This window comes from Oncorhynchus clarkii, chromosome 20 (genome assembly GCF_045791955.1).
Source record: "Oncorhynchus clarkii lewisi isolate Uvic-CL-2024 chromosome 20, UVic_Ocla_1.0, whole genome shotgun sequence".
Classification (NCBI taxonomy): domain Eukaryota; kingdom Metazoa; phylum Chordata; class Actinopteri; order Salmoniformes; family Salmonidae; genus Oncorhynchus; species Oncorhynchus clarkii.
This window is the reverse complement of record NC_092166.1, coordinates 52,097,918-52,122,337: the sequence shown is the minus strand read 5'-3', so window position 1 is coordinate 52,122,337 and position 24,420 is coordinate 52,097,918. Positions and strand designations below refer to the sequence as shown.

The 24,420-nt window shown below is 45.0% G+C and overlaps 1 protein-coding gene across 3 annotated transcripts in view; it reads left to right on the top strand.

Annotated features, from left to right (window-relative positions):
* LOC139376485 (cadherin-related family member 1a-like) overlaps window positions 1–24,420 on the top strand; it is a 160,936-nt gene that overhangs the window by 58,309 nt on the left and 78,207 nt on the right. For 2 of the 3 annotated variants that reach the window (XM_071119119.1, XM_071119121.1), the window contains exons 11-12: window positions 14,439–14,642; window positions 15,753–15,779. In XM_071119119.1, the coding sequence (XP_070975220.1) occupies window positions 14,439–14,642; window positions 15,753–15,779 (231 nt within the window). The remainder of the gene's footprint in view (window positions 1–14,438; window positions 14,643–15,752; window positions 15,780–24,420) is intronic. The other variant, XM_071119120.1, reaches the window with a different exon arrangement.

Below are 24,420 nucleotides of genomic sequence, written 5' to 3'. Positions count from 1 at the left end.
GATGTTCTGAAAGAGCTGCAAAACCTGGACCAGTACAAATCAGCTAGGCTAGACAATCTGGACCCTCTCTCTCTAAAACTATCTGCCGCAATTGTTGCAACCCCTACTATCAGCCTGTTCAACCTCTCATATCGTCCGAGATCCCTAAAGATTGGGAAGCTGCCACGGTCATCCCCCTCTTCAAAGGGGGTTACACCCTAGACCCAATCTGTTACAGACCTACAGTATATCCATCCTGCCCTGCCTATCTAAAGTCTTCAAAAGCCAAGTTAATAAACAGATCACTGACCATTTCGAATCCCACTGTACCTTCTCCGATGTGCTTCCGAGCCGCTCACGGGTGCACCTCAGCCACGCTCAAGGTACTAAACAATATCATAACCGGCATCGATAAAAGACAGTACTGTGAAGCCGTCTTCATCGACCTGGCCAAGGCTTAAAACTCTCAATCACCGTATTCTTATCAGCAGACTCAATAGCCTTGGTTTTTCTGATGACTGCCTCGCCTGGTTCACCAACTACTTTGCAGACAGAGCTCAGTGTGTCAAATTGGAGGGCATGTTGTCCGGGCCTCTGGCAGTTTCTATGGGGTACCACAGGATTCAATTCTTGGGCCAACTCTTTTCTCTGTATATATCAATGATGTCGCTCTTGCTGCGGGCGATTCCCTGATCCACCTCTGCACAGACGACACCATTCGGTATACTTCTGGCCCTTCCTTGGACACTGTGCTAACTAACCTCCAAACAAGCTTCAATGCCATACAGCACTCCTTCCGTGGCCTCCAACTGCTCTTAAACGCTAGTAAAACCAAATGCATGCTTTTCAACCGTTCACTGCCCGCACCCGCCCGCCCGACTAGCATCACCACCCTGGATGGTTACGACCTAGAATATGTTGACAACTATAAATACCTAGGTGTTTGGCCAAGACTGTAAACTCTCCTTCCAGACTCATATTAAACATCTCCAATCCAAAATCAAATCTAGAATTGGCTTTCTATTTTGCAACAAAGCCTTCTTCACTCACGCCGCCAAACTTACCCTCGTAAAACTGACTATCCTACTGATCCTCGATTTCGACAATGTCATCTACAATATAGCTTCCAACACTCTACTCAGCAAACTGGATGCAGTCTATCACAGTGCCATCCGTTTTGTTACCAAATCACCTTATACCACCCACCACTGCGACCTGTATGCTCTAGTCGGCTGGCCCTCGCTACATATTCGTCGCCAGACCCACTGGCTCCAGGTCATCTATAAGTCTATGCTAGGTAAAGCTCCGCCTTATCTCAGTTAACTGGTCACGATAACAACACCCACCCGTAGCACACGTTCCAGCAGGTATATCTCACTGATCATCCCCAAAGCCAACACCTCATTTGGCCGCCTTTCCTTCCAGTTCTCTGCTGCCAGTGACTGGAACGAATTGCAAAAATCGCTGAAGTTGGAGACTTAAATTTCCCTCACCAACTTTAAACATCAACTATCTGAGCAGCTAACCAATCACTGCAGCTGTATAATCCATCTGTAAATAGCCCACCCAAGCTACATACCTCATCCCCATACTGTTTTTATTTTATTTACATTTCTGCTCTTTTGCACACCAGTACCTCTATTTGCACATCATCATCTGCTCATTTATCACTCCAGTGTTAATCTGCTAAATTGTAATTATTCGCTCCTATGGCCTATTTAATACCTACCTCCTCATGCTTTTTGCACACACTGTATATAGACTTTCTTATTTCTACTGTGTCATTGACTTGTTTGTGTTATTGGCTGTGTTTATTGTTTACTCCATGTGTAACTCTGTGTGTTTTTGTCTGTGTCACACTGCTTTGCTTAATCTTGGCCAAGTCGCAGTTAGAAATAAGAACTGGTGCTCAACTAGCCTACCTGGTTAAATAAAGGTGAATCTTAGTCCTGTATTGACTGGATCTTAGTCCTGTATTGACACTTTAGCTGTTGGATTGTTCATCGGAGGACATAGCGGGATTTCTTATGAACTTCCGATTAGAGTCCCGCTCCTTGAAAGCAGCAGCTCTAGCCTTTAGCTCAGTGCGGATGCTGCCTGTAATTCATGGCTTCTGGTTGGGGTATGTACATACGGTCACTGTTGGGGACGACATCATCGATGCACTTTTTGATGTAGCCAATGACAGATGTGGTGTAATCCTCATGCCATTGGAGGAATCCCGGAACATTTTCCAGTCTGTGCTAGCAAAACAGTCCTGTAGCCTAGCATGGAATCAGGAGGATGGAATTATGGTCAGATTTGCCAAATGGAGGGTGAGGGAAAGCTTTGTATTCATCTCTGTGTGTGGAGTGTAGGTGGTCCAGAGTTATTTTCCCTCTGGTTGCACATTTAATATGCTGATAGAAATTTGGTAAAACTGATTTAAGTTTCCTTGCATTAAAGTCCACTGCTAATGGAAGCGCCACCTCTGGGTGAGCGTTTTCTTGTTTGCTTATGGCGGAATGCAGCTCATTCAATGCTATCTTAGTGCCAGCCTCTGACTGTTGTGGTATGTAAATAAATAGAAAAATATAGATGAAAACTCTCTCAGTATGTAGTGAGTTCTGCAGCATATCATGAGAAACTCTACCTCAGGCGAGCTATAGCTCGAGACTTCCTTAGAAATTGTGCACCAGCTGTTGTTTACAAAAATACCTAGACCGCCGCCCCTTATCTTACCAGACGCAGCTGTTATATTCTGCCGGTACATCATATAACCAGCCAGCATTATTTTGATATTGTCGACGTTCTGCCATGACTCTGTGACGCACACGATATTACAGTTTTTAATCTTCCCAATAACTGGTTCATTTTATTGTTCAAAGATTGCATGTTTGCTAGCAGAATTGAGAGGAGTGGGGGTTTATTCGATTGCCTCCGACTTCTCTGAAGGCAGCCCGCTCTCCAGCCTCTCTTCCTCCGCCTCCTCTTCACGCAGATCACTGGGGTCGGAGTCTGTTCCCAAGAGAGCCATATATCCTCCTCCTCGTGCTCGTCAAAGTTGTGAAATAAGAAAAGGGATTCTGCTAGTTTGTGGTGAGTAATCGCAGTCCTGATGTCTAGAAGTTATTTTCGGTCATAAGAGACGATAGCGGCAACATTATCTACAAAAATAGTAAAAATAAGTTACAAACAATGCAGATAAAAAAATAAAAAACACAATTGGTTGAGGGCACGTAAAACATCTGCCTTCTGCTCCAGCGCCATCTTACAAATGAATGCTTGTTCTATGTCAAAACCCATTATTTTTCCAATGTTAGATTATTATTATTTATTATTATTATTATTGTTATATATTATTATTTCTCCCCAGTAAGCTTCAATAGCGGGGCAGGACCAAAAGATATGAGAGTGATCCGCCCTTGATAGCCCGCATTCTCTCCAACAAGGGTGTTGGGAGCCAATTTGTTTTGATTTCAGTTTAGGTGTAATAAAGAAACGTAACATTCTTCCAACAGAATTCTATCCAAGACCTTGAGTTGGTAGAGCTTAATTGAGTCGTAAATATGTTCAACCATGTTTCATCAGTTATTTCAATGTTATGTCCCTCCTCACATTTCAGTTTAATATAGATTGTAGAGTGTTTCTTTGAGGTTTGAATACAAAGGTAAAGATTTGGAATCGCTTTTTTTGATACTCTCTGTTACGTTCTACTTTTCAGAGTAAATAACTCAACGGACACACTAGAAAAGCTTAACCAAGTTTAATTCTTCCTAGACGGTTGATACAGCTGTAATTCAGACACTTCCAAATGAAGTGAATTCCACCTGTCCAGATCATCATATATTTTCTTGTTGATGGAAACGTAATTCTTGTCATCAAGTTTGGGTGTAACTTTTAGAAGATTTACTCCAAGATATTTAATGGATGAAGAGGTCCACTGGAAGTTATACCTGCTCTTCAGCTCTTGCTGTGGGGTTTAATTATATAGTAGGTGTCACGGGATACTAGGAGTGGTGGGTTGGAATCAGACGCAGAGAGCAGGGTTCAGTATATCGTGATTTTTATTCTCCGGCCAAAAAACGCAGTCCTGCATAGAACAGACCAGCCCAAAACCAGGACCAAACAGTCCGGAGAATACACACATGAAAACCACAATCCAACAGAGTAACAAAAAACAATCCCGCACAAAACAAGGGCGGGACAACCTACTACATATAGGGAAGCTAATTAAACTAAAATACACACAGGTGAAACTAATAAGACAAAACCAACAGACAAACAAACAAGGGATCGGTAGTGGCTAGTAGGATGGTGACGACGAACGCCGAGCACCGCCCGAACAGGCAGGGGAGCCAACTACGGCGGAAGTCGTGACAGTACCCCCCCCCCCCCCCCCCCCCCCTGACGCGCGGCTCTCGCAGCGCGCCGCCACCGGCCTCGAGGACGACCCGGAGGACGAGGCGCCGGGCGATCCGGGTGGAGGCGGTGGAAATCTTTCAGGAGAGAAGGGTCCAAAATGTCCCCCACCGGAACCCAGCATCTCTCCTCTGGACCGTACCCCTCCCAGTCCACGAGGTACTGTAGGCCCCCCACCCGGCGTCTCGAATCCAGAATGCCACGAACCGTGTACGCCGGGGACCGCTCGATGTCCAAAGGGGGCGGAGGGACCTCAGGCACCTCACCTTCCTGCAGGGGACCAGCCACCACCGGCCTGAGGAGAGACACATGAAACGAGGGGTTAATACGGTAATACCTAGGAAGTTGTAACCTGTAACACACCTCGTTTATTCTCCTCAGGACTTTGAACGGCTCCACACACTGCGGCCCCAGCTTCCGACAGGGCAGACGGAGGGGCAGGTTTCGGGTCTAGAGCCAGACCCTGTCCCCCGGTGCAAACACGGGGGCCTCACTGCAGTGCTGGTCAGCGCTCTTCTTCTGCCGTTCTCCCGCTAACCTTAGCGAGTCCTGGACGGCTTTCCAGGTGTCCTTGGAGCGCTGTACCCATTCCTCAACCGCAGGAGCCTCAGTCTGGCTCTGATGCCATGGGGCCAGGACCGGCTGGTAACTTAACACACACTCAAAAGAGGACAAGTTAGTTGAGGAGTGGCGTATGGAGTTCTGAGCGAGTTCAGCCCAAGGAACATACCGTGCCCACTCACCAGGCCGGTCCCGGCAATAGGACCGCAGAAACCTGCCCACATCCTGGTTTACGCGCTCCACCTGCCCATTACTCCCCCAGTCTCTCCATAAATGCCCTCCACACTCTGGACGTGAATTGGGGACCCCGATCAGAAACAATGTCCTCAGGCACCCCATAGTGCCGGAAGACATGGGTAAACAAGGCCTCCGCAGTCTGCAGGGCCGTAGGGAGATCGGGCCGATCCACAACGACCAGGATCGTAGTACTTCCCTGGGACGGGGGAAGGTCGGTAAGAAAGTCCACCGATAAGTGTGTCCACGGGCGTTGTGGAACGGGGAGGGGTTGTAACTTCCCTCTAGGCAGGTGCCGAGGAGCCTTGCTCTGAACGCACACTGAGCAGGAGGAGACATAAAATCTCACGTCCTTAGCCAGCGTGGGCCACCAGTATCTCCCTCTAAGACTCCGCACTGTCCCCACTGGACAGTTAGGGGGGGCGGCTCTAACCGTGAGGCCCTCTCTATCTCCGCATCCACCTCCCATACCACCGCTGCCACGAGACATGAAGATGACATGATGTCATCGATGTACACTACCACTCCCTGCCCGAGCAGGTCTCGGAGAATCTCATCTACGAAGGATTGGAAGACGGCTGGAGCATTCTTCAACCCATATGGCATGACGCAGAACTCATAATGACCAGATGTAGTACTAAATGTGGTTTTCCACTCATCTCCTCCCCGGATACGTATCAGATTATACGCACTCCTCAGGTCCAGTTTTGTGAAGAAGCGCGCCCCGTGAAATGATTCCACCGCCGTAGCGATGAGAGGTAGTGGGTAACTAAACCCCACTGTGATGGAATTTAGACCTCTATAATCAATGCACGGACGCAGACCTCCATCCTTCTTCTTCACAAAAAAGAAGCTTGAGGAGACGGGTGATGTGGAGGGCCGATGGACCCCTGTCCCAGCAATTCAGCAACATATGTTTCCATCGCTACTGTCTCCTCCTGGGACAATGGATACACATGACTCCTAGGGAGTGCAGCGTTCTCCAGAAGGTTTATCGCGCAGTCCTCTCGACGATGGGGTGGTAATTGGGTCGCCCTCTTTTTACTGATGGCGATAGCCAAATCGGCATATTCAGAGGGAATGCGCACGGTGGAAACCTGGTCTGGACTCTCCACCGTAGTCGCACCAACGGCAACTCCTATACACCTGCCTGAACACCCCTCTGACCACCCCTTAAGAGCCCCCTGTTGCCAGGAAATCACCGGGTTGTGTTGAGCTAGCCAGGGAATTCCCAACACCACTGGAAACGCAGGTGAATCTATAAGGAACAGACTAATCTGCTCCTTATGATCCCCCTGCGTTACCATGTCCATTGGCACCGTAGCCTCCCTAACTACTCCTGACCCTAATGGTCGGCTATCTAAGGAGTACACAGGGAAAGGTAGGTCTAACGACACCAGGGGAATCCCTAGCCTTAACGCGAGCCCACGATCCATAAAATTCCCAGCTGCGCCTGAATCGACTAGCGCCTTATGCTGTAGAGAGGGAAAAAACTCAGGGAAAGAAGTTAACATATACATATGACCGACAGGAAGCTCTGGGTGAGTCTGGTTCTTACTCACCTGGGGTGATCGAGTAGTGCTCCGCCTGCCCTCCCGACTCCCAGAAGAGTTCTTCCAGCACCGGTCGGCCGTGTTCCCTCGCCGACCACAACTGGTGCAGGAGGACACTCCTCCTACGGTCCCCCTCGAAGCCGCCCCTCCTAACTCCATAGGGATAGGGGCAGGAGGGCTGGGAAGTGGAAACGACAGGACCTGATCCGAACGCCCGCAGGCAACCAGCAGGTTGTTGAGAAGGATTACCAAGTCAATGAGTTCATCCAGTGTGAGGGTGGTGTCCCGACATGCTAGCTCCCTGCGGACGTCCTCCCTGAGACTGCATCGAAAATGATCTATCAGGGCCCTGTCGTTCCACCCTGCTCCTGCGGCCAAGGTCCTGAACTCCAGGGCAAAGTCCTGCACGCTCCTCGTCTCCTGACGCAGGTGGAACAGCCGTTGACCCGCCGCCCGACCCTCTGGTGGATGGTCAAACACAGCTCGGGCCTCCCGGGTGGCGCAGTGGTTAAGGGCGCTGTACTGCAGCTCCAGCTGTGCCATCAGAGTCCCTGGGTTCGCCCCCAGGCTCTGTCGTAACCGGCCGCGACCGGGAGGTCCGTGGGGCGACGCACAATTGGCCTAGCGTCGCTTGGGTTAGGGAGGGCTTGGTCGGTAGGGGTGTCCTTGTCTCATCGCGCACCAGCGACTCCTGTGACGGGCTGGGCGCAGTGTGAGCTAACCAAGGATGTCCAGGTGCACTGTGTTTCCTCCGGCTCATTGGTGCGGCTGGCTTCCGGGTTGGATGCGTGCTGTGTTAAGAAGCAGTGCGGCTTGGTTGGGTTGTGTATCGGAGGACGCATGACTTTCAACCTTCGTCTCTCCCGAGCCCGTAAGGGAGTTGTAGCAATGAGACAAGATAGTAGCTACTACAACAATTGGATACCACGAAATTGGTGAGAAAAAGGGGTAAAAATTTTAAAAAAAATAAAAAAAAACAGCTCGGAATCGGCGGGTGAACTCTGGGTAATTATCCCTCGCCGAGTCCGGACCGTTCCACACTGCGTTGGCCACTCGAGGGCTCGCCCAGTCAAACAGGAGACGAGGGCGCTCACGCTCTCCTCTCCGGAGGGAGCAGAACGCACGGTAGCCAGGTACAGTTCCAGTTGGAGAAGGAAACCGTGGCACCCAGCCGCCGTTCCATCATACTCCCGCGGGCGCGTCAGCCGAAGAGCCCCGGAGCCAGATGTGGTAGCAGGAACAGGAGGTGCTGAAGGAGGGGGTGCTGGAGATGAGGTGGTAAGGCCACTCCTCTCCCATCGATCCATCCTCTCCATTATTTGGTCCATGGCCGAACCAATCCTATGAAGATCGCTGGTATGATGGAAGACCCTCTCCTCCATCGATGGGAGAGTAGATACGGCTGCTCCTGCTGATTCCATGTATTTTTTTTGGTGCGGGATTCTGTCACGGGATACTAGGAGTGGTGGGTTGGAATCAGGCGCAGAGAGCAGGGTTCAGTATATCATGATTTTTATTCTCCGGCCAAAAAACGGTCACGCCAACATACAGGGCGCATAGAACAGAACAGACCAAAACCAGGACCAAACAGTCCGGAGAATACACACATGAAAACCACAATCCAACAGAGTAACAAAAAACAATCCCGCACAAAACAAGGGCGGGACAACCTACTACATATAGGGAAGCTAATTAAACTAAAATACAAACAGGTGAAACTAATAAGACAAAACCAACAGACAAACGAAAAAGGGATCGGTAGCGGCTAGTAGGACGATGACGACTACCGCCGAGCACCGCCCGAACAGGCAGGGGAGCCAACTTCGGCGGAAGTCGTGACAGTAGTGCTTGGGTCTTGTGTACATTAACCACATACCCTGAATATGTTCCAAATGTTTATAAAACATCCATCAATCGATGTACACTTGAACCTGGGTCTTTAATAATAAGATAACATCATCAACCAGCTTCATGAGGAATGGTTTTCCAACAGTCTTGAAGGAGTTCCCACATATGCATATTGGTTGCTTTTCCTTTACTCTGCTGTCCAACTCATCCCAAACCATCTCAATTGGGTTGAGGTTGCATGATAATAGAGGCCAGGTCATCTAATGCAGCACTCTATCACTCTCCTTGGTCTAATAGCCCTTACACAGCCTGGAGGTATGTTTTGGGTCATTGTCCTGTTGAAAAACAAATTATAGTCCTACTAATCACAGACCAGATGGATGGCGTATCGCTACAGAACGCTGTGGTAGCCATGCTGGTTAAGTATGCCTTGAATTCTAAATAAATCACAGAGAGTGTCACCAGCAAAGCACCCCCACAGCATCACACCTCCTCCTCCAAGCTTCACGGTGGGAACCGCACATGCAGAGATCATCCGTTCACCTCATACGCATCTCACAAAGACACGGTGGTTGGAACCAAAACCTCAAATTTGGACTCATCAGACCAAAGGACAGATTTCCACCGGTCTGATGTCCATTGCTCGTGTTTCTTGTTCCAAGCAAGTCTCTTCCTCTTATTGGTGTTCTTTAGTAGTGGTTTCTTTGCAGCAATTTGACCATGAATGCCTGATTCACAGTTGATGTTGAGACGTGTCTGTTACTTGAACTCTTTGAAGCATTTATTTGGGCTGCAATCTGAGTTGCAGTAAGTAACTTATCTAACTCTAAGTAACTTATCCTCTGCAGCAGAGGTAACTCTGTGGCGGTCCTCATGAGAGCCACTTTCAGCATAGTGCTTAATGGTTTTTGTGACTGCACTTGAAGAAACGTTTTAAAAGTTCTTGAAATTTTCCGCATTGACTGACTTTCAGGTCTTCAAGTCTCTCGTTTCTCTTTGCTTATTTGAACTGTTCTTGCCATAATATGGACTTGGTCTTTTACCAAATATTCTGTATTCCACCCCTACATTGTCACAGCACAACTGATTGGCTCAAACGCATTAAGAAGGAAAGAAATTCCACAAAAACTCAATTTAACAAGGCACACCTGTTATTTGAAATTAATTCCAGATGACTACCTCATGAAGCTGGTTGAGAGAATGCCAAGAGTGTGCAAATCTGTCATCAAGGCAAAGGATGGCTACTTTGAATAATCTCAAATATAAAATATATTTAGATTTGTTGAACACTTTTTTGGTTACTACATGTGTTATTTCATCATTTTGATGTCTTCACTATTACTCTACAATGTAGAAAGTAGTAAAAATAAAGAAAAACCCTGGAATGAAAAGGTGTCCATACTTATGACTGGTACTTTGTACCTTATGTTCACTGCCTCTTATTGTTTTTCCCTGTAAAGATGGGTCCTGTCTTATTGCCTTTGCTAATGGCTCAATGTCCAAGGTGAAGTGCATGGGTGAAAGATTACAGCCTTGTCTTGCCCCTTGTTCATTCATCTTTATTCTAGCAGTTGGACATGATCACAGTGTTTTAAAGCACTGTAATACTTATTTTTTTAAACCAAATCTAGCCATAACTTTGAATAGATAATCCCATCCCACTGAATCAAATGCTTTTTCTGCATCTGGACTGATTAATATAGCACCTGTCTTACCCTGAGTGTTCAGGATGTGGTCCATGACATGTAGTGTTCTCCTCATCCTGGCCTGTGTCTGTCTATTTTGTATTAACATCTTAGTGATCCCTTCCCGTTCGAATCCCGTTAACGGGATTGATAAAACCAGTGAAATTGCAGAGTGCCAAATTCAAAACAGAAATACTCATAATAAAAATTCATAAACATACAAGTGTTATACATCAAAATAATCCCGCCGCTGTGTCAGATTTCAAAAATACTTTACGGCAAAAGCAGACCATGCGATTATCTGACGACAGCGCCCCACATACAATTACATGAAAATCAGATTTCAACCAGGCAGGTGCGCAACAAAAGTCAGAAATAGCGATATAATTCATGCCTTATCGTTGCAGATCTTCTTCTGTTGGAACTCCAAAATGTTCCAGAAACATCACAAATGGGCCTTTTGTTCGATAATGTCCTTCTTTATATCCCAAAAATGTCAATTTATTTGGCGCGTTTGATTCAGAAAAACACCGGTTCCAACTCGCCCAGCATCCGACAATGTATCTAATGAGTTACCTGTAGACTTGGTCCAAACATTTCAAACAACGTTCCTAATCCAACCTTGGATATCCTAAAACGTAAATAATCGATCAAATTTAAGAAGGAATATACTGTGTTCAATACCGGATAAATACATGACGCGCAATCCAGTTTACACGCACCAAACAGAAGAGTCCACTTGGCTTGACACTCACAAAGAACAGCCCTTAGTTCCTCGTTTCTCAGGAACTAGGGGCTGAGTGGAGTGGAATCTAGTGGAAGCCATAGGAACTGCAACCAGGTTCCTATTAAATAGTGCTTCCCATAGAAAACCAATTGAAAACACAGTGAGCTTCCTGGGTGGTTTGTCCTTGGGGTTCCGCCTGCCAAATCAGTTCTGTTATATTCACAGACATAATTGTCACCGTTTTAGAAAATTTAGAGTGTTTTCTATCCAAATCTACCAGTTATATGCATATCCTAGCATCTGGGCCTGAGTACCAGGCAGTTTACTTTGGGAACGCTTTTCATCCGGACGTGAAAATTGTGCCTTCTATCCCTAATAAGTTTTTAAACCAGTTTTATCCTTGTCATTCAAATATGCTATAATCTGCTCCATTCTTTTGTCTATTATTGATGCATACAGTTTATCACCCATGTTAAGAATTGTGATAGGTCTATAGGAACTGCATTCCTTCTTATCTTTACCCTCTTTAGGATTTCCAGATATTATGGCTTCTTTCCACAATGGTGGAAGATCCCCGTCCTGCAGAGTCCAGTTAAAACAGGCCAGAAGTAGATGTTAGTAGTTGTTATTTTATTTAACTAGGCAAGTCAGTTAAGAACAAATTCTTCTTTACAATGACGGCCTACCAAAAGGCAGAAGGCCTTTTGGGGATGGGGGCTGAGGGGCTGAGATTAAATATAAATACAGGACAAAACACACCTCACGACAAGAGAGACAACACTACATAAGGAGAGACCTAAGACGATTCTGTATTTCATCCAATTTGCATGTAATCTTCTTTGATTTGGGGTCTTTTATTTTGAGAAATGTATTCTGTGTTTGTTGTTTTCTGAGTCTCCGTGCTAGTCATTTTGTTGCCTTTATGCCTGCTTCATAATATTGTTGTTTCAGAAACCTGAGCTTTTTCTCTACTTCTTCACCGTAAATCTGGTACATTTTCTGTTATAACTTTTGAATCTCACATAATTTAAGAGGGTCTGTGAAATGAATATGATATTGTTCTAAGCTCCCAATGATTCCTGTAATTTCAGCAGTTTCTGTGCTTTAATCCTGAACTTGAGAGATGATGTGGTATATTCCCTATCTGACGTGAAAGTCGCGCCATAGATCAAGCAGTCCTAAATCCTGTAATATTCTATTGAACTTTTTAGCAAGCAGAAAAATTTTCCTATTTTGATTTGTGCTGTCCAATTTTCAGTTTAAAATCATGTTAAAATCCCCTCCACAGATAAGAGTGCCAGATGTTTCTGTGGCAATTAAATCAAACACCTTCCTAAAGAAGACCATGTCACTCCCCGGGGGCATATATTCATTAAATAATTAAATAATGATTAAATAATAAAATTCATCAAGGAAAACCAAAAACACCTCTCATCACCCCGAGATTTGTATATAAGCATGGTGGTGGCAGCATCATGCGGTGGGGATGTTTTTCATCGGCAGGGACTGGGAAACTGGTCTGAATTGAAGAAATGATGGATGTCGCTAAATACAGGGAAATTCTTGAGGGAAACCTATTTCAGTCTTCCAGATATTTGAGACTGGGACGGAGGTTCACCTTCCAGCAGGACAATGACCCTAAGCATACTGCTAAAGCAACACTCGAGTGATTTAAGGGGAAACATTTCAATGTCTTGGAATGGCCTAGTCAAAGCCCAGACCTCAATCCAAATGAGAATCTGTACACCAGCGGAACCAATCCAGCTTGAAGGAGCTGGAGCAGTTTAGCCTTGAAGAATGGGCAAAAATCCCAGTGGCTAGACCGGCCAAGCTTATAGAGACATACCCCAAGAGACTTGCAGCTGTAATTGCTACAAAAGGTGGCTCTACAAGGTATTGACTTCAGGGGGTTGAATAGTTATGCACACTCAAGTTTTCAGTTTTTTTGTCTTATTTCTTGTTTTTTTCACAGTAAAAACAAAGTCTTCAAAGTGGTAGGCATGTTGTGTAAATCAAATGATACAAGCCCCCCAAAAATATATTTTAATTCCAGGGTGTAAGGCAACAAAATAGGAAAAATGCCAAGGGGGTGAATAGTTTCGCAAGCCACTGTAGCAAGATAGTTTACTGCTGTGGCCATTCACCTTAGCTTGGTACACAACATATTCTGATTGAGAGGAAGCATGAGCACCACCACCAATCAAACTACGTAACTTCCTACTGAAAAAGTCCATTACCATGACAAACTAGCGTAGCCATGTCAGCAAATGACTACAATCTGAACACACACAAATCTGATTTGGTCAATTGTAACTTGCTGTTTGGACAGTCTTTATTCAAAAACAAAACTGGTTTGATTATTAAGGCCTTTTGAACTTCTTGCGACTAGCAAACCCATATCCGGGAGCGTAATCATAGCCTCAAACGCATTAGCAAAACGCAACTTTTCCTATTCATGAAAATCGCAAATGAAATGAAATAAATATATTGAAACACAAGCTTAGCCTTTTGTTAACAACACTGTCATCTCAGATTTTCAAAATATGCGTTACAGCCAACGCTAGAAAAGCATTTGTGTAAGTTTAGCATGGCATAATGCTATGCTAGGCTCTGCTGGCAGCAGGCAACATTTTCACGAAAATAAGAAAAGCAACCAAATTAAATAATTTACCTTTGAAGAACTTCCGATGCTTTCACTCAGGAGACTCCCAGTTAGATAGCAAATGTTCCTTTTTTCAAAAGAGAATATTTTTGTGGGCAAAATAGCTCCCGTTTGTTCGTCAGTTTTGGCTGAGAAATCGACCGAAAAATACTTAAACTATAACGCCAAACTTTTTTCAAAATTTGCTATCGACAGAAACACGGCAAACGTTGTTTAGGATCCATCCTCAAGGTGTTTTTAACATATACATTCGATAATATATCCGTCAAGGCAATTGTTTTCTCATAAGAAGTGATTGGAAAATGGCTACCTCAGTATTTTACGTGAGATTTTCTCCGGGAGACACCATGTGACCACTCGCCAAATATGGTCCCTTACGGCCATTCTCCAATGGAAATGCCTAAAAAGACGTCACAATGCTGTAGACAGCTTGGGGAAAACGTAAGCTCATTCGTAGCTCATTCACAGCCATATAAGGAGTCATTGGCATGAGGCGGTTTCAAAGAATGCGGCACTTCCTGATTGGATTTTTATCTGGGTTTCGCCTGTAACATCAGTTCTGTGGCACTCACAGACAATATATTTGCAGTTTTGGAAACGTCAGTGTGTTTTCTTTCCAAAGCTGTCAATTATATGCATAGTCAAGCATCTTTTCGTGACAAAATATCTTGTTTAAAACGGGAACGTTTTTCATTCAAAAATTAAAATAGCGCAACTGGTTAAGGGTTCAAACCAGGTTCAGACTTCATGGTATGATAAGGGTCTAATAATCATCTCTCTCTGTCCAGGCCTCTGAGGTCAGCCCTGAGGGGAACCTTATGGACTATGGGTTCACCACGGTCGTTATCCGGGTGGTAGACCTAAACAACCACCCCCCCACCTTCTATGGGGAGAATGGACCGCAGAACATGTTTGAGATGACCATGTACGAACACCCTCCAGAGGGAGAAATCATCCGTGGTCTGAAGATCACGGTCAATGATTCTGATCAGGTGAGTTTTTCATAGCGTTCACTTATGGACCGCTGATTGCCTGGCCGACACCAAGGAATTGAACATTCCTTTATTTGAAGTCTACATAAAGAAATTATAACACATCCATAAGCAGTATGAACATTTTATAAACGCTTATGTTAACCACCGCAAGTTTAAATCTAGAAACATTACTCTGACATACATCACATAAAACTTCAAACAGTTCTATTGATCACTAGAGTTGAATTCATCAAATTAATAAACATGTATGGTTTTTAAGACAGCAGCATCATACTAGGAAGTAATTATTAGTGGCTTGCAAAAGCAGCCACACTTTATATATTGCACAACATCTTTTTTACTTTTTGTTATTATTAATGGGGCTTGCGAAGCAAGAATCCCCACTTTAAATCGTCGACATACTTAATCTTCTTATTATTATTCTGGAATGCTACTTCTTTTAACCTCTCTAGGGTAAGGGGCAGCATTCTGAATTTTGGATGAAAAGCATGCCCAAATTAAATGGCATGCTACTCGGGCCCAGAAGATATGATATACATATAGAATAGAATAGATAGAAAACACTCTAAATTTTCCAAAACTGTTAAAATAGTGTCTGTTAGTATAACAGAACTGATTTAGCAGGCAAAAATCCATTCAGGAAGTAGTTTTTGTTTGGTTTTGTAGTTTTCTATTCAATGCCATTACAGTATCCATTGACATAGAACTCTATTTGCAGTTCCTATGCCTTCCACTAGATTCAGGCTTGTATTCTTATAAATGAGGGAGTAAGACCAGTCTGAATGAGTGGACCCTAACGTGACACAGAGTTTTTTCAGGCGCATGTGCATTTCTTGTTTACCTTTTATATTGACGACGTTACTGTCCGTTTGAAATATTAGAGATCATTTAGGCTAAAAACAACAACCTGAGCATTGACTATAAACATCGTTTGACCCGTTTCTATGAACTTTACGGATACAATTTGGATTTTTTGTCTGATTGTTTTGACTGAGTTTGAGCCTGTGGATTACTGAAGAAAACGCGCTAACAAAATCTGAGGTTTTTGGATATAGAGAGACTTCATCGAACAAAAGGGACATTTATTGAGTAAATTAATGTTTTCAGATTGCCACCATATGGAGATCATCAAAGGTAAGGGATTAATTTTATCTCTATTTCTGAGTTTTGTAACACTTCTGCTCGGCTGGTTACTGTCAACTGGGCTATGTTCTGGGCTAGGTTATGTTCTGGGCTAGGTATGCCTTCGCCGAAAAGCATTTTAGAAATATGACACTGTGGTTGGTTTAACTAGAAGTTAATCTTTAAACCTATGTAAAATATGTTTTGTTTTCTGAATTTTTATAATGAGCATTTCTGTAACTGAATTTGGCGCTCTGCAACCTCACTGGATGTTGGCCAGATGGAACGCTAGCGTCCCACATACCCTAGAGAGGTTAAACCATTTAAACCAGAAACGCCATACAAAGGTTAAAAATAGGCTGGATTGAGTTGATTACATCTTTAATACTTTTTAAACTACACTGAAAAAATATATAAGTACAACATGCAACAGTTACAGTCATTTTAACCTGTCTAGGACAGGTTCCGCTAGCGGAAACACTAAACAACAGCCAATGAAATTGCAGGGCGCCAAATACAAATAAACAGAAATCTCATAAATCAAATATCTCAAACATACAAGTATTAGGCACCATTTAAAATATAAAATTCTCGTTAATCCAGCCACAGTGTCCGATTTCAAAAATGCTTTACAGCGAAAGCGCCACAAACGATTATGTTAGGTCACCACCAACTCACAGAAAAACCCAGCCATTTTTCCAGCCAAGGAGAGGAGTCACAAAAAGCACAAATAGAGATAAAATTAATCACTAACCTTTGATGATCTTCATCAAATGACACTCATAGGACTTCATGTTACACAATACATGTATGTTTTGTTCGGTAAAGTTCATATTTATATCCACAAATCTTATTTTACATTGGCGTGTTATGTTCAGTAGTTCCAAAACATGCAATGATATTGCAGAGAGCCACATGAATTCACAGAAATACTCATTATTAATGTTGATGAAAATTCAAGTGTTTTTCATAGAACTTTTTAATGCCACCGCTGTGTCAGATTTAAAAAAAACTTTACGGAAAAAGTATAATCTGGGAACGGCGCTCAGAGCCCAAAACAACCAAAATAAATATCCGCTATGTTGCGCAGTCAACATTAGTCATAAATAGCATTATAAATATTAACTTACCTTTGATGATCTTCATCAGAATGCACTCCCAGGAATCGCAGTTCCACAATAAATGCTTGTTTTGTTCGATAATGTCCATCATTTATGTCCATTTATGTCCAAATAGCTTCTTTTGTTTGGGCGTTTGGTAAACAAATCCAAAATCACGTTCAGGTCAAAGTTCAAAAAGTTATATTACAGGTCAAAGAAACTTGTCAAACTAAGTTTTGAATCAATCTTTAAGATGTTTTTATCATAAATGTTCAATAATGTTCCAACTGGAGAATTCTATTCTCTGTAGAAAAGCAATGGAACTAGAAATACCTCTTATGTGAAATGCGCGTGACTGAGAACGAGGCTGCTGGCAGACCCCTTAGTCAAACAGCTCCCATCCAGCCCCCCTTCACATGAGAAGCCTGAAACAACGGTTGACATCTAGTGGAAGCCTTAGGAAGTTCAACATGACCCATATCCCACTGTCTCATTCGACCCCCCTTCACATTAGAGTCATCAGACAAAGCTCTATTGACTGTTGACGTCTAGTGGAAGGCGTGGGAAGTAAAAACTCATCCATATTTCGCTGTAATTTCAATGAGAGCTTGGTTGAAAATCTGCCACCCCCAGAAAAATACAAACAGGAAGTGTAATTTCTCAGGTTTTTGCCTGCAAAATGAGTTCTGTTATACTAACAGACATAATTCAAACAGTTTTAGAAACTTCAGAGTGTTTTCTATCCAATACTAATAATAATATGCATATATTAGCAACTGAGACTGAGGAGCTGGCCGTTTACAATGGGCACCTTTTCATCCAAGCTACTCAATACTGCCCCTGCAGCCATAAAAAGTTAAATAAATTCATTAGGTCCTAATCTATGGATTTCACATCACTGGGTAAACAGATATGCATCTGTTGATCACAGATACTGTACCTTAAAAAAAGTAAGGGCGTGGATTAGAAACCCAGTCACTATATGGTGTGAACTGCATTTGTCTCATGCAGAGCAAGACATCTCCTTTCATAAACAGGCTTTTGATTGTGGCCTGTGGAATGTTGTTTCACTCCTCTTCAATGTCGATCCAGAGCATCCCAAACGTGCTCAATGGGTGACATCTCTGGTAAGTATGCAGGCCATGGAACAACTGAGACATTTTCAGCTTCCAAGAATGGTGTACAGATCCTTGCGACGTGGGGCCGTGCATTACCATGCTGAAACATGAGGTGATGGCGGTGGATGAATGGCACGGCAATGGGCCTCAGGATCTCGTCACGGTATCTCTGTGCATTCAAAGTGCCATCGATAAAATGCAATTGTGTCATTGTCCGTAGCTTATACCTGCCCATACCATAACTGTCTGCCATCTGCCCGGTACAGTTGAAAAAGGGATTAATCTGTGCCAGTGGCCATCGAAGGTGAGCACTTGCTCACTGAAGTCGATTACGACTCTGAACTGCAGTCAGGTCAAGACACTGTTGAGGACGACGACCACGTAGGTGAGGTTCCCTGAGATGGTTTCTGACAGTTTGTGCAAAAATTATTCAGTTGTGCAAACCCCCAGTTTCATCAGCTGTCTGTTTGGCTGTTCTCAGACGATCCAGCAGGTGAAGAAGCTGGATGTTGAGGTCCTGACCTGGTTACACACGGTTTTGAGGCCGGTTGGACGTACTGCAAAATTATCTTAACGACGTTGGAGGCGGCTTATGTTAGAGTAATGAACATTCAAATGATCTGGCAAAAGCTCTGGCCACAATTACTGAACACAACCACACAACTACAGACCATGAGTACTGATCACAGCTACTGACCACACAACTACTAAACAACACAACTAAATACCACAACCACGCAACCTCTGACCACAACCACAAAATGACTGACCACAACTACTGACCGCTACAGACCACAATACGACCACAGCTACCAACCACAACCACACGGCTACTGACAACAACCACGGAACTACTGACCACAACTACTGACCACAACCATGAAACTGACCACAACTACAGAACCACACAACTACAAACCAAAACTACTGACCACAACTACTGACCACAACCACAGAATTACTGACCACAAAACTACTGAACCACACAATTAATAACCAAAACAACACAACTGTTGACCACAACTACTGACCACAACTAATGGCCACAACGACTGCTCTGGTCTGCACTAGCTCTGGTCCAGCTCTGGTCTTGGGCGTAGCTAGCTAGCTCTGATTAGCACTAGCTTTGGTTGCGTGTTGGTGGCAGGGAAGTCAGGCGCAGGAGAACGAACTTGGTATAAACGGAGTCGTTTAATAAGTGCTGACCAAACTCCAAAAAACTAAATATATAAAATAACAAAGTGGGTACAAAAACCCGTCCCACACCAACACATACTAGCACAATCACATACAATAAAACAATATCCGACATGGACATGAGGGGAAACAGAGGATTAAATACACAACATGTTATTGATGAGATTGGAACTGGGTGTGAAGCAAGACAAGACAAAACCAATGGAAAATAAAAAATGGATCAGTGCTGACTACACTGAGGGACCAACTTCGACGGAAGTTGTGACAAAACTTTTCATCCACAGTTGCAATAAAAATATGTGAACCCTTTCGAATTACCTGGATTTCTACATAAATTGGTCAAAAAATGTTCCTTTAGTTTACAACAATAGACAAAACACGGTGTGCTTAAACTAATAACCCACAAATAATTGTATTTTTGTTGTCTATATTGAATACATAATTTAAACATTCACAATGTAGGTTGGAAAAAGTATGTGAACCCCTAGACTAACGACTTCTCCAAAAGCTAATTGGAGTCAGGGGTCAGCTAACCTGAAGTCCAATCAATGAGACGAGATTGTAGATGTTGGTTAGAGCTGCACTGCAATATAATAAACACTCACAAAATGTGAGTTTGCTATTCACATGAAGAATTGCCTGATGTGAACCATGCCTTGAACAAAAGAGATCCTAAATCAAGCATAAATCTTGATAAAAGCCTTGATGTTCATCAGTAAGACAAATTGTTTATAAATGGAGAAAGTTCAGCACTGTTGCTACTCTCCCTCGGAGTGGCCATTCTGCAGAGATGATTGCAAGAGCACAGCGCAGAATGCACCAGTGAGGTTAGGCAGAATCCTAGTGTCAGCTAAAGACTTACAAAAATCTCTTGAACATTCTAACATTCTTGTAAAATACTAAAACAAGAATGGTGTTCATTGGAGGACACCATGGAAGAAGCCACTGCTGTCCAAAAAAACATTGCTGCACGTCTGAAGTTCACAAAAGAGCACCTGGATGTTCCACAGCGCTACAGGTAAAATATTCTGTGGACAAATTAAACTTAAGTTGAGTTGTTTGGAAGGAAAACACAACAAACACTATGTGTGGCGAAAAAAAGGCACAGCACAGCACACCAACATCAAAACCTCATCCCAACTGTAAAATATGGTGGAGAGAGCATCATGGTTTGGGGCTGCTTTGCTGCCTCAGGGCCTGGACAGCTTGCTATCATCGAAGGAAAAATGAATTCTTACGTTGATCAAGACATTTTGCAAGAGAATGTAAGGCTGTCTGCCAATTGAAGCTCAACAAAAGTTGGGTGATGCAACAGGACAGTGACCCAAAACACAGAAGTAAATCAACAAAAAAATGGCTTCAACAGAAAAAAAATATGCCTTCTGGAGTGGTCCAGTCAGAGTCTTGACCTTAATCCGATTGAGATGATGTAGCTTGACCTCAGGAGCAGTTCACACCAGACATCCCAAGAATATTTCTGAACTGAAACAGGTTTGTAAAAAGGAAAGGTCCAAAATTCTTCCTTGCCGTTGTGCATTGTTATTCTAACTTCCGCGACGCATATAAGGCCCTCCCCCGCCCTCCTTTCGGAAAAGCTGACCACGACTCCATTTAGTTGCTTCCAGCCTATAGACAGAGACTAAAACAAGAAGCTCCTGCACTCAGGTCTGTTCAACGCTGGTCCGACCAATCTGATTCCACGCTTCAAGACTGCTTCGATCATGTGGATTAGGATATGTTCCGCATTGCACCCAACAACAACATTGACGAATACGCTAAATCGGTGAGCGAGTTCATTATAAAGTGCATTCACAATGTTATACCCACAGCAACGATTAAAACATTCCCAAAACAGAAACCGTGGATTGATGGCAGCATTCGCGCGAAACTGAAAGCGCGAACCACTGCTTTTAACCAGGGCAAGGTGACCGGAAACATGACCGAATACAAACAGTGTAGCTATTCCCTCCGCAAGGCAATCAAACAAGCGAAGCGTCAGTATAGAGACAAAGTAGAGTCGCAATTCAACGGCTCAGACACGAGGTATGTGGCAGGGTCTACAGTCAATCACGGATTACAAAAAGAAAACCAGCCCCGTCGAGGACCAGGATTCTTGCTCCCAGACAGACTAAATAACTTTTTTGTTTTTGCTCGTTTTGAGGACATGGCCCGCTACCAAAACCTGCGGACTCTCCTTCACTGCAGCCGACGTGAGTAAAACATTTAAACGTGTTAACCCTCGCAAGGCTGCAGGCCCCGACGGCATCCCCAGCCGTGTCCTCAGAGCTTGCGCAGACCAGCTGGCTGGTGTGTTTACGGACATATTCAATCAAACCTTATCCCAGTCTGCTGTTCCCACATGCTTCAAGAAGGACACCATTGTTCCTGTTCCCAAGAAATCTAAGGTAACTGAGCTAAATGACTACCGCCCGTAGCGCTCACTTCCGTCATCATGAAGTGCTTTGAGAGACTAGTCAAGGACCATATTACCCTACCTGACACCCTAGACCCACTCCAATTTGCTTACCGCCCCAATAGGTCCACAGACGACGCAATCGCAACCACACTGCACACTGCCCTAACCCATCTGGACAAGAGGAATACCTATGTGAGAATGCTTTTCATCAACTACAGCTCAGCATTTAACACCATAGTACCCTCCAAACTTGTCATTAAGCTCAAGACCCTGGGTCTCGACCCCGCCCTGTGAGGGTACTGGACTTCCTGACGGGCCGTCCCCAGTTGGTGAGGGTAGGTAACAACATCTCCACCCCGCTGATCCTCAACACTGGGGCCCCACAAGGGTGTGTTCTGAGCCCTCTCCTGTACTCCCTGTTCACCCACGACTGCGTGGTCATGCTCGCCTCCAACTCAATCATCAAGCTTGCGGACGACACCACAGTGGTAGGCTTGATTACCAACAACAACGAGATGGCCTACGGGGAGGAGGTGAGGGCCCTCGGAGTGTGGTGTCAGGAAAATAACCTCACACTCAACGTCAACAAAACAAAGGAGATGATTGTGGACTTCAGGAAACAGCAGAGGGAGCACCCCCCTATCCACATCGACGGGACAGTAGTGGAGAGGGTAGTAAGTTTTAAGTTCCTTAGCGTACACATTGGGAACAAACTGAATTGGTCCACCCACACAGACAGCGTTGTGAAGAAGGCGCAGCAGCGCCTCTTCAACCTCAGGCGGCTGAAGAAATTCGGCTTCTCACCAAAAGCACTCACAAACTTCTATAGATGCACAATCGAGAGCATCCTGTCGGACTGTATCACCGCCTGGTATGGCAACTGCTCCACCCACAACCGTAAGGCTCTCCAGAGGGTAGTGAGGTCTGCACAACGCATCACCGGGGGCAAACTACCTGCCCTCCAGGACACCTACACCACCCGATGTCACAGGAAGGTAATAAAGATCATCAAGGACAACAACCACCCGAGCCACTGCCTGTTCACCCCGCTATCATCCAGAAGGCGAGGTCAGTACAGGTACAGGGACCGAGAGACTGAAAAACAGCTTCTATCTCAAGGCCTTAAACAGCCACCACTAACATTGAGTGGCTGCTGCCAACATACTGACTCAACTCCAGCCACTTTAATAATGGAAATTGATGGAAAAATGTATCACTAGCGACTTTAAACAATGCCACTTAATGTAATGTTTACATACCCTACATTACTCATCTCATATGTATATGTATATACTGTACTGTGCATCTTTATGTAATACATATATCACTAGCCACTTTAAACTGTGCCACTTTGTTTACGTACCCTACATTACTCATCTCATATGCATATACTGTACTCGATACCATCTACTGCATCTTTCCTATGCCGTTCTGTACCATCACTCATTCATATAACTTTATGTACATATTGTCACGCCCTGACCATAGTTTGCTTTGTATGTTTCTATGTTTTGTATGGTCAGGGTGTGATCTGAGTGGGCTTCACGGTTGTCATTTTGTTGTTTTGTAGTGTTCAGTTTTTTCAATTCGGTCCAGGGTATCCTGCGCCGGCTCTGCGTGCTGCGTCTCCGGGGCGCTGGGAGGGTGCAGGGCGCTGGGAGGGTGCAGTGCGTCCTATGCCTGCGCTCCGCTCGTGCCGGGCAAATGTGGGAGTGAAGCCTAAGGGAGAGGTGCGCGTAGTAGGCACTAGATCTCCAGTGCTTACCCATAGCCTGGTTCAACCTGCCTGCACTCTGGAGTGCCCAGGCTAGAGTAGTTATCCAGCCTGGGGGAGTGGTGCCAAGGCTGTGCACCAGAGCTCCAGTGCTCCCCCACAGCCTGTCCATCAGATGCCTCCTCCTAACACCAAGCCTCCTGGAGGTCTCCCCAGCCTGGTGGGTCCTGTGGCAGCCCCACGCACCAGGCTGTCTCTCTGTCTCCTCCCTACAGGTGCTTCGGGCTGTCCTGAGCTGCTAGAGTCTCCCGTCTGTCCTGAGCTGCTAGAGTCTCCCGTCTGTCCTGAGCTGCTAGAGTCTCCCGTCTGTCCTGAGCTGCTAGAGTCTCCCGTCTGTCCTGAGCTGCTAGTCTCCCATCTGTCCTGAGCCGCTAGACTCTCCCGTCTGTCCTGAGCCGCCAGAGTCTCCCGTCTGTCCTGAGCCGCCTGAGCCGCCAGTCTGTCCTGAGCCGCCAGAGCTGCCAGTCTGTCCTGAGCCGCCAGAGCTGCCAGAGCCGCCAGTCTGTCCTGAGCCGCCAGAGCCGCCAGTCTGTCCTGAGCCGCCAGAGCCCCCAGTCTGTCCTGAGCTGCCAGAGCCGCCAGTCTGTCCTGAGCCGCCAGAGCCGCCAGTCTGTCCTGAGCCGCCAGTCTGTCCTGAGCCGCCAGAGCCGTCAGTCAGCCAGGACCTGCCAGAGCCGTCAGTCAGCCAGGACCTGCCAGAGCCGTCAGTCAGCCAGGACCTGCCAGAGCCGTCAGTCAGCCAGGAGCTGCCTGACCACAACCACACAACTACTGACTACAACTACTGCCCACAAGTACTGACCAAAAACGATTGACCACAGCAGCACAACTAATGGCTATAACTACTGACCACTACTGACCATAACTAATGACCACAACCACTGACAGAAATCACTGGCCAAAAACGATTGACCACACTAGCACGACTCATGGATATAACTACTGACCACACCTACTTACTAAAAATACTGACATATACTGACCAAAACTAATGACCACAACTACTGACTACCAATGACCACACAACTAATGACCACAACTACTGATC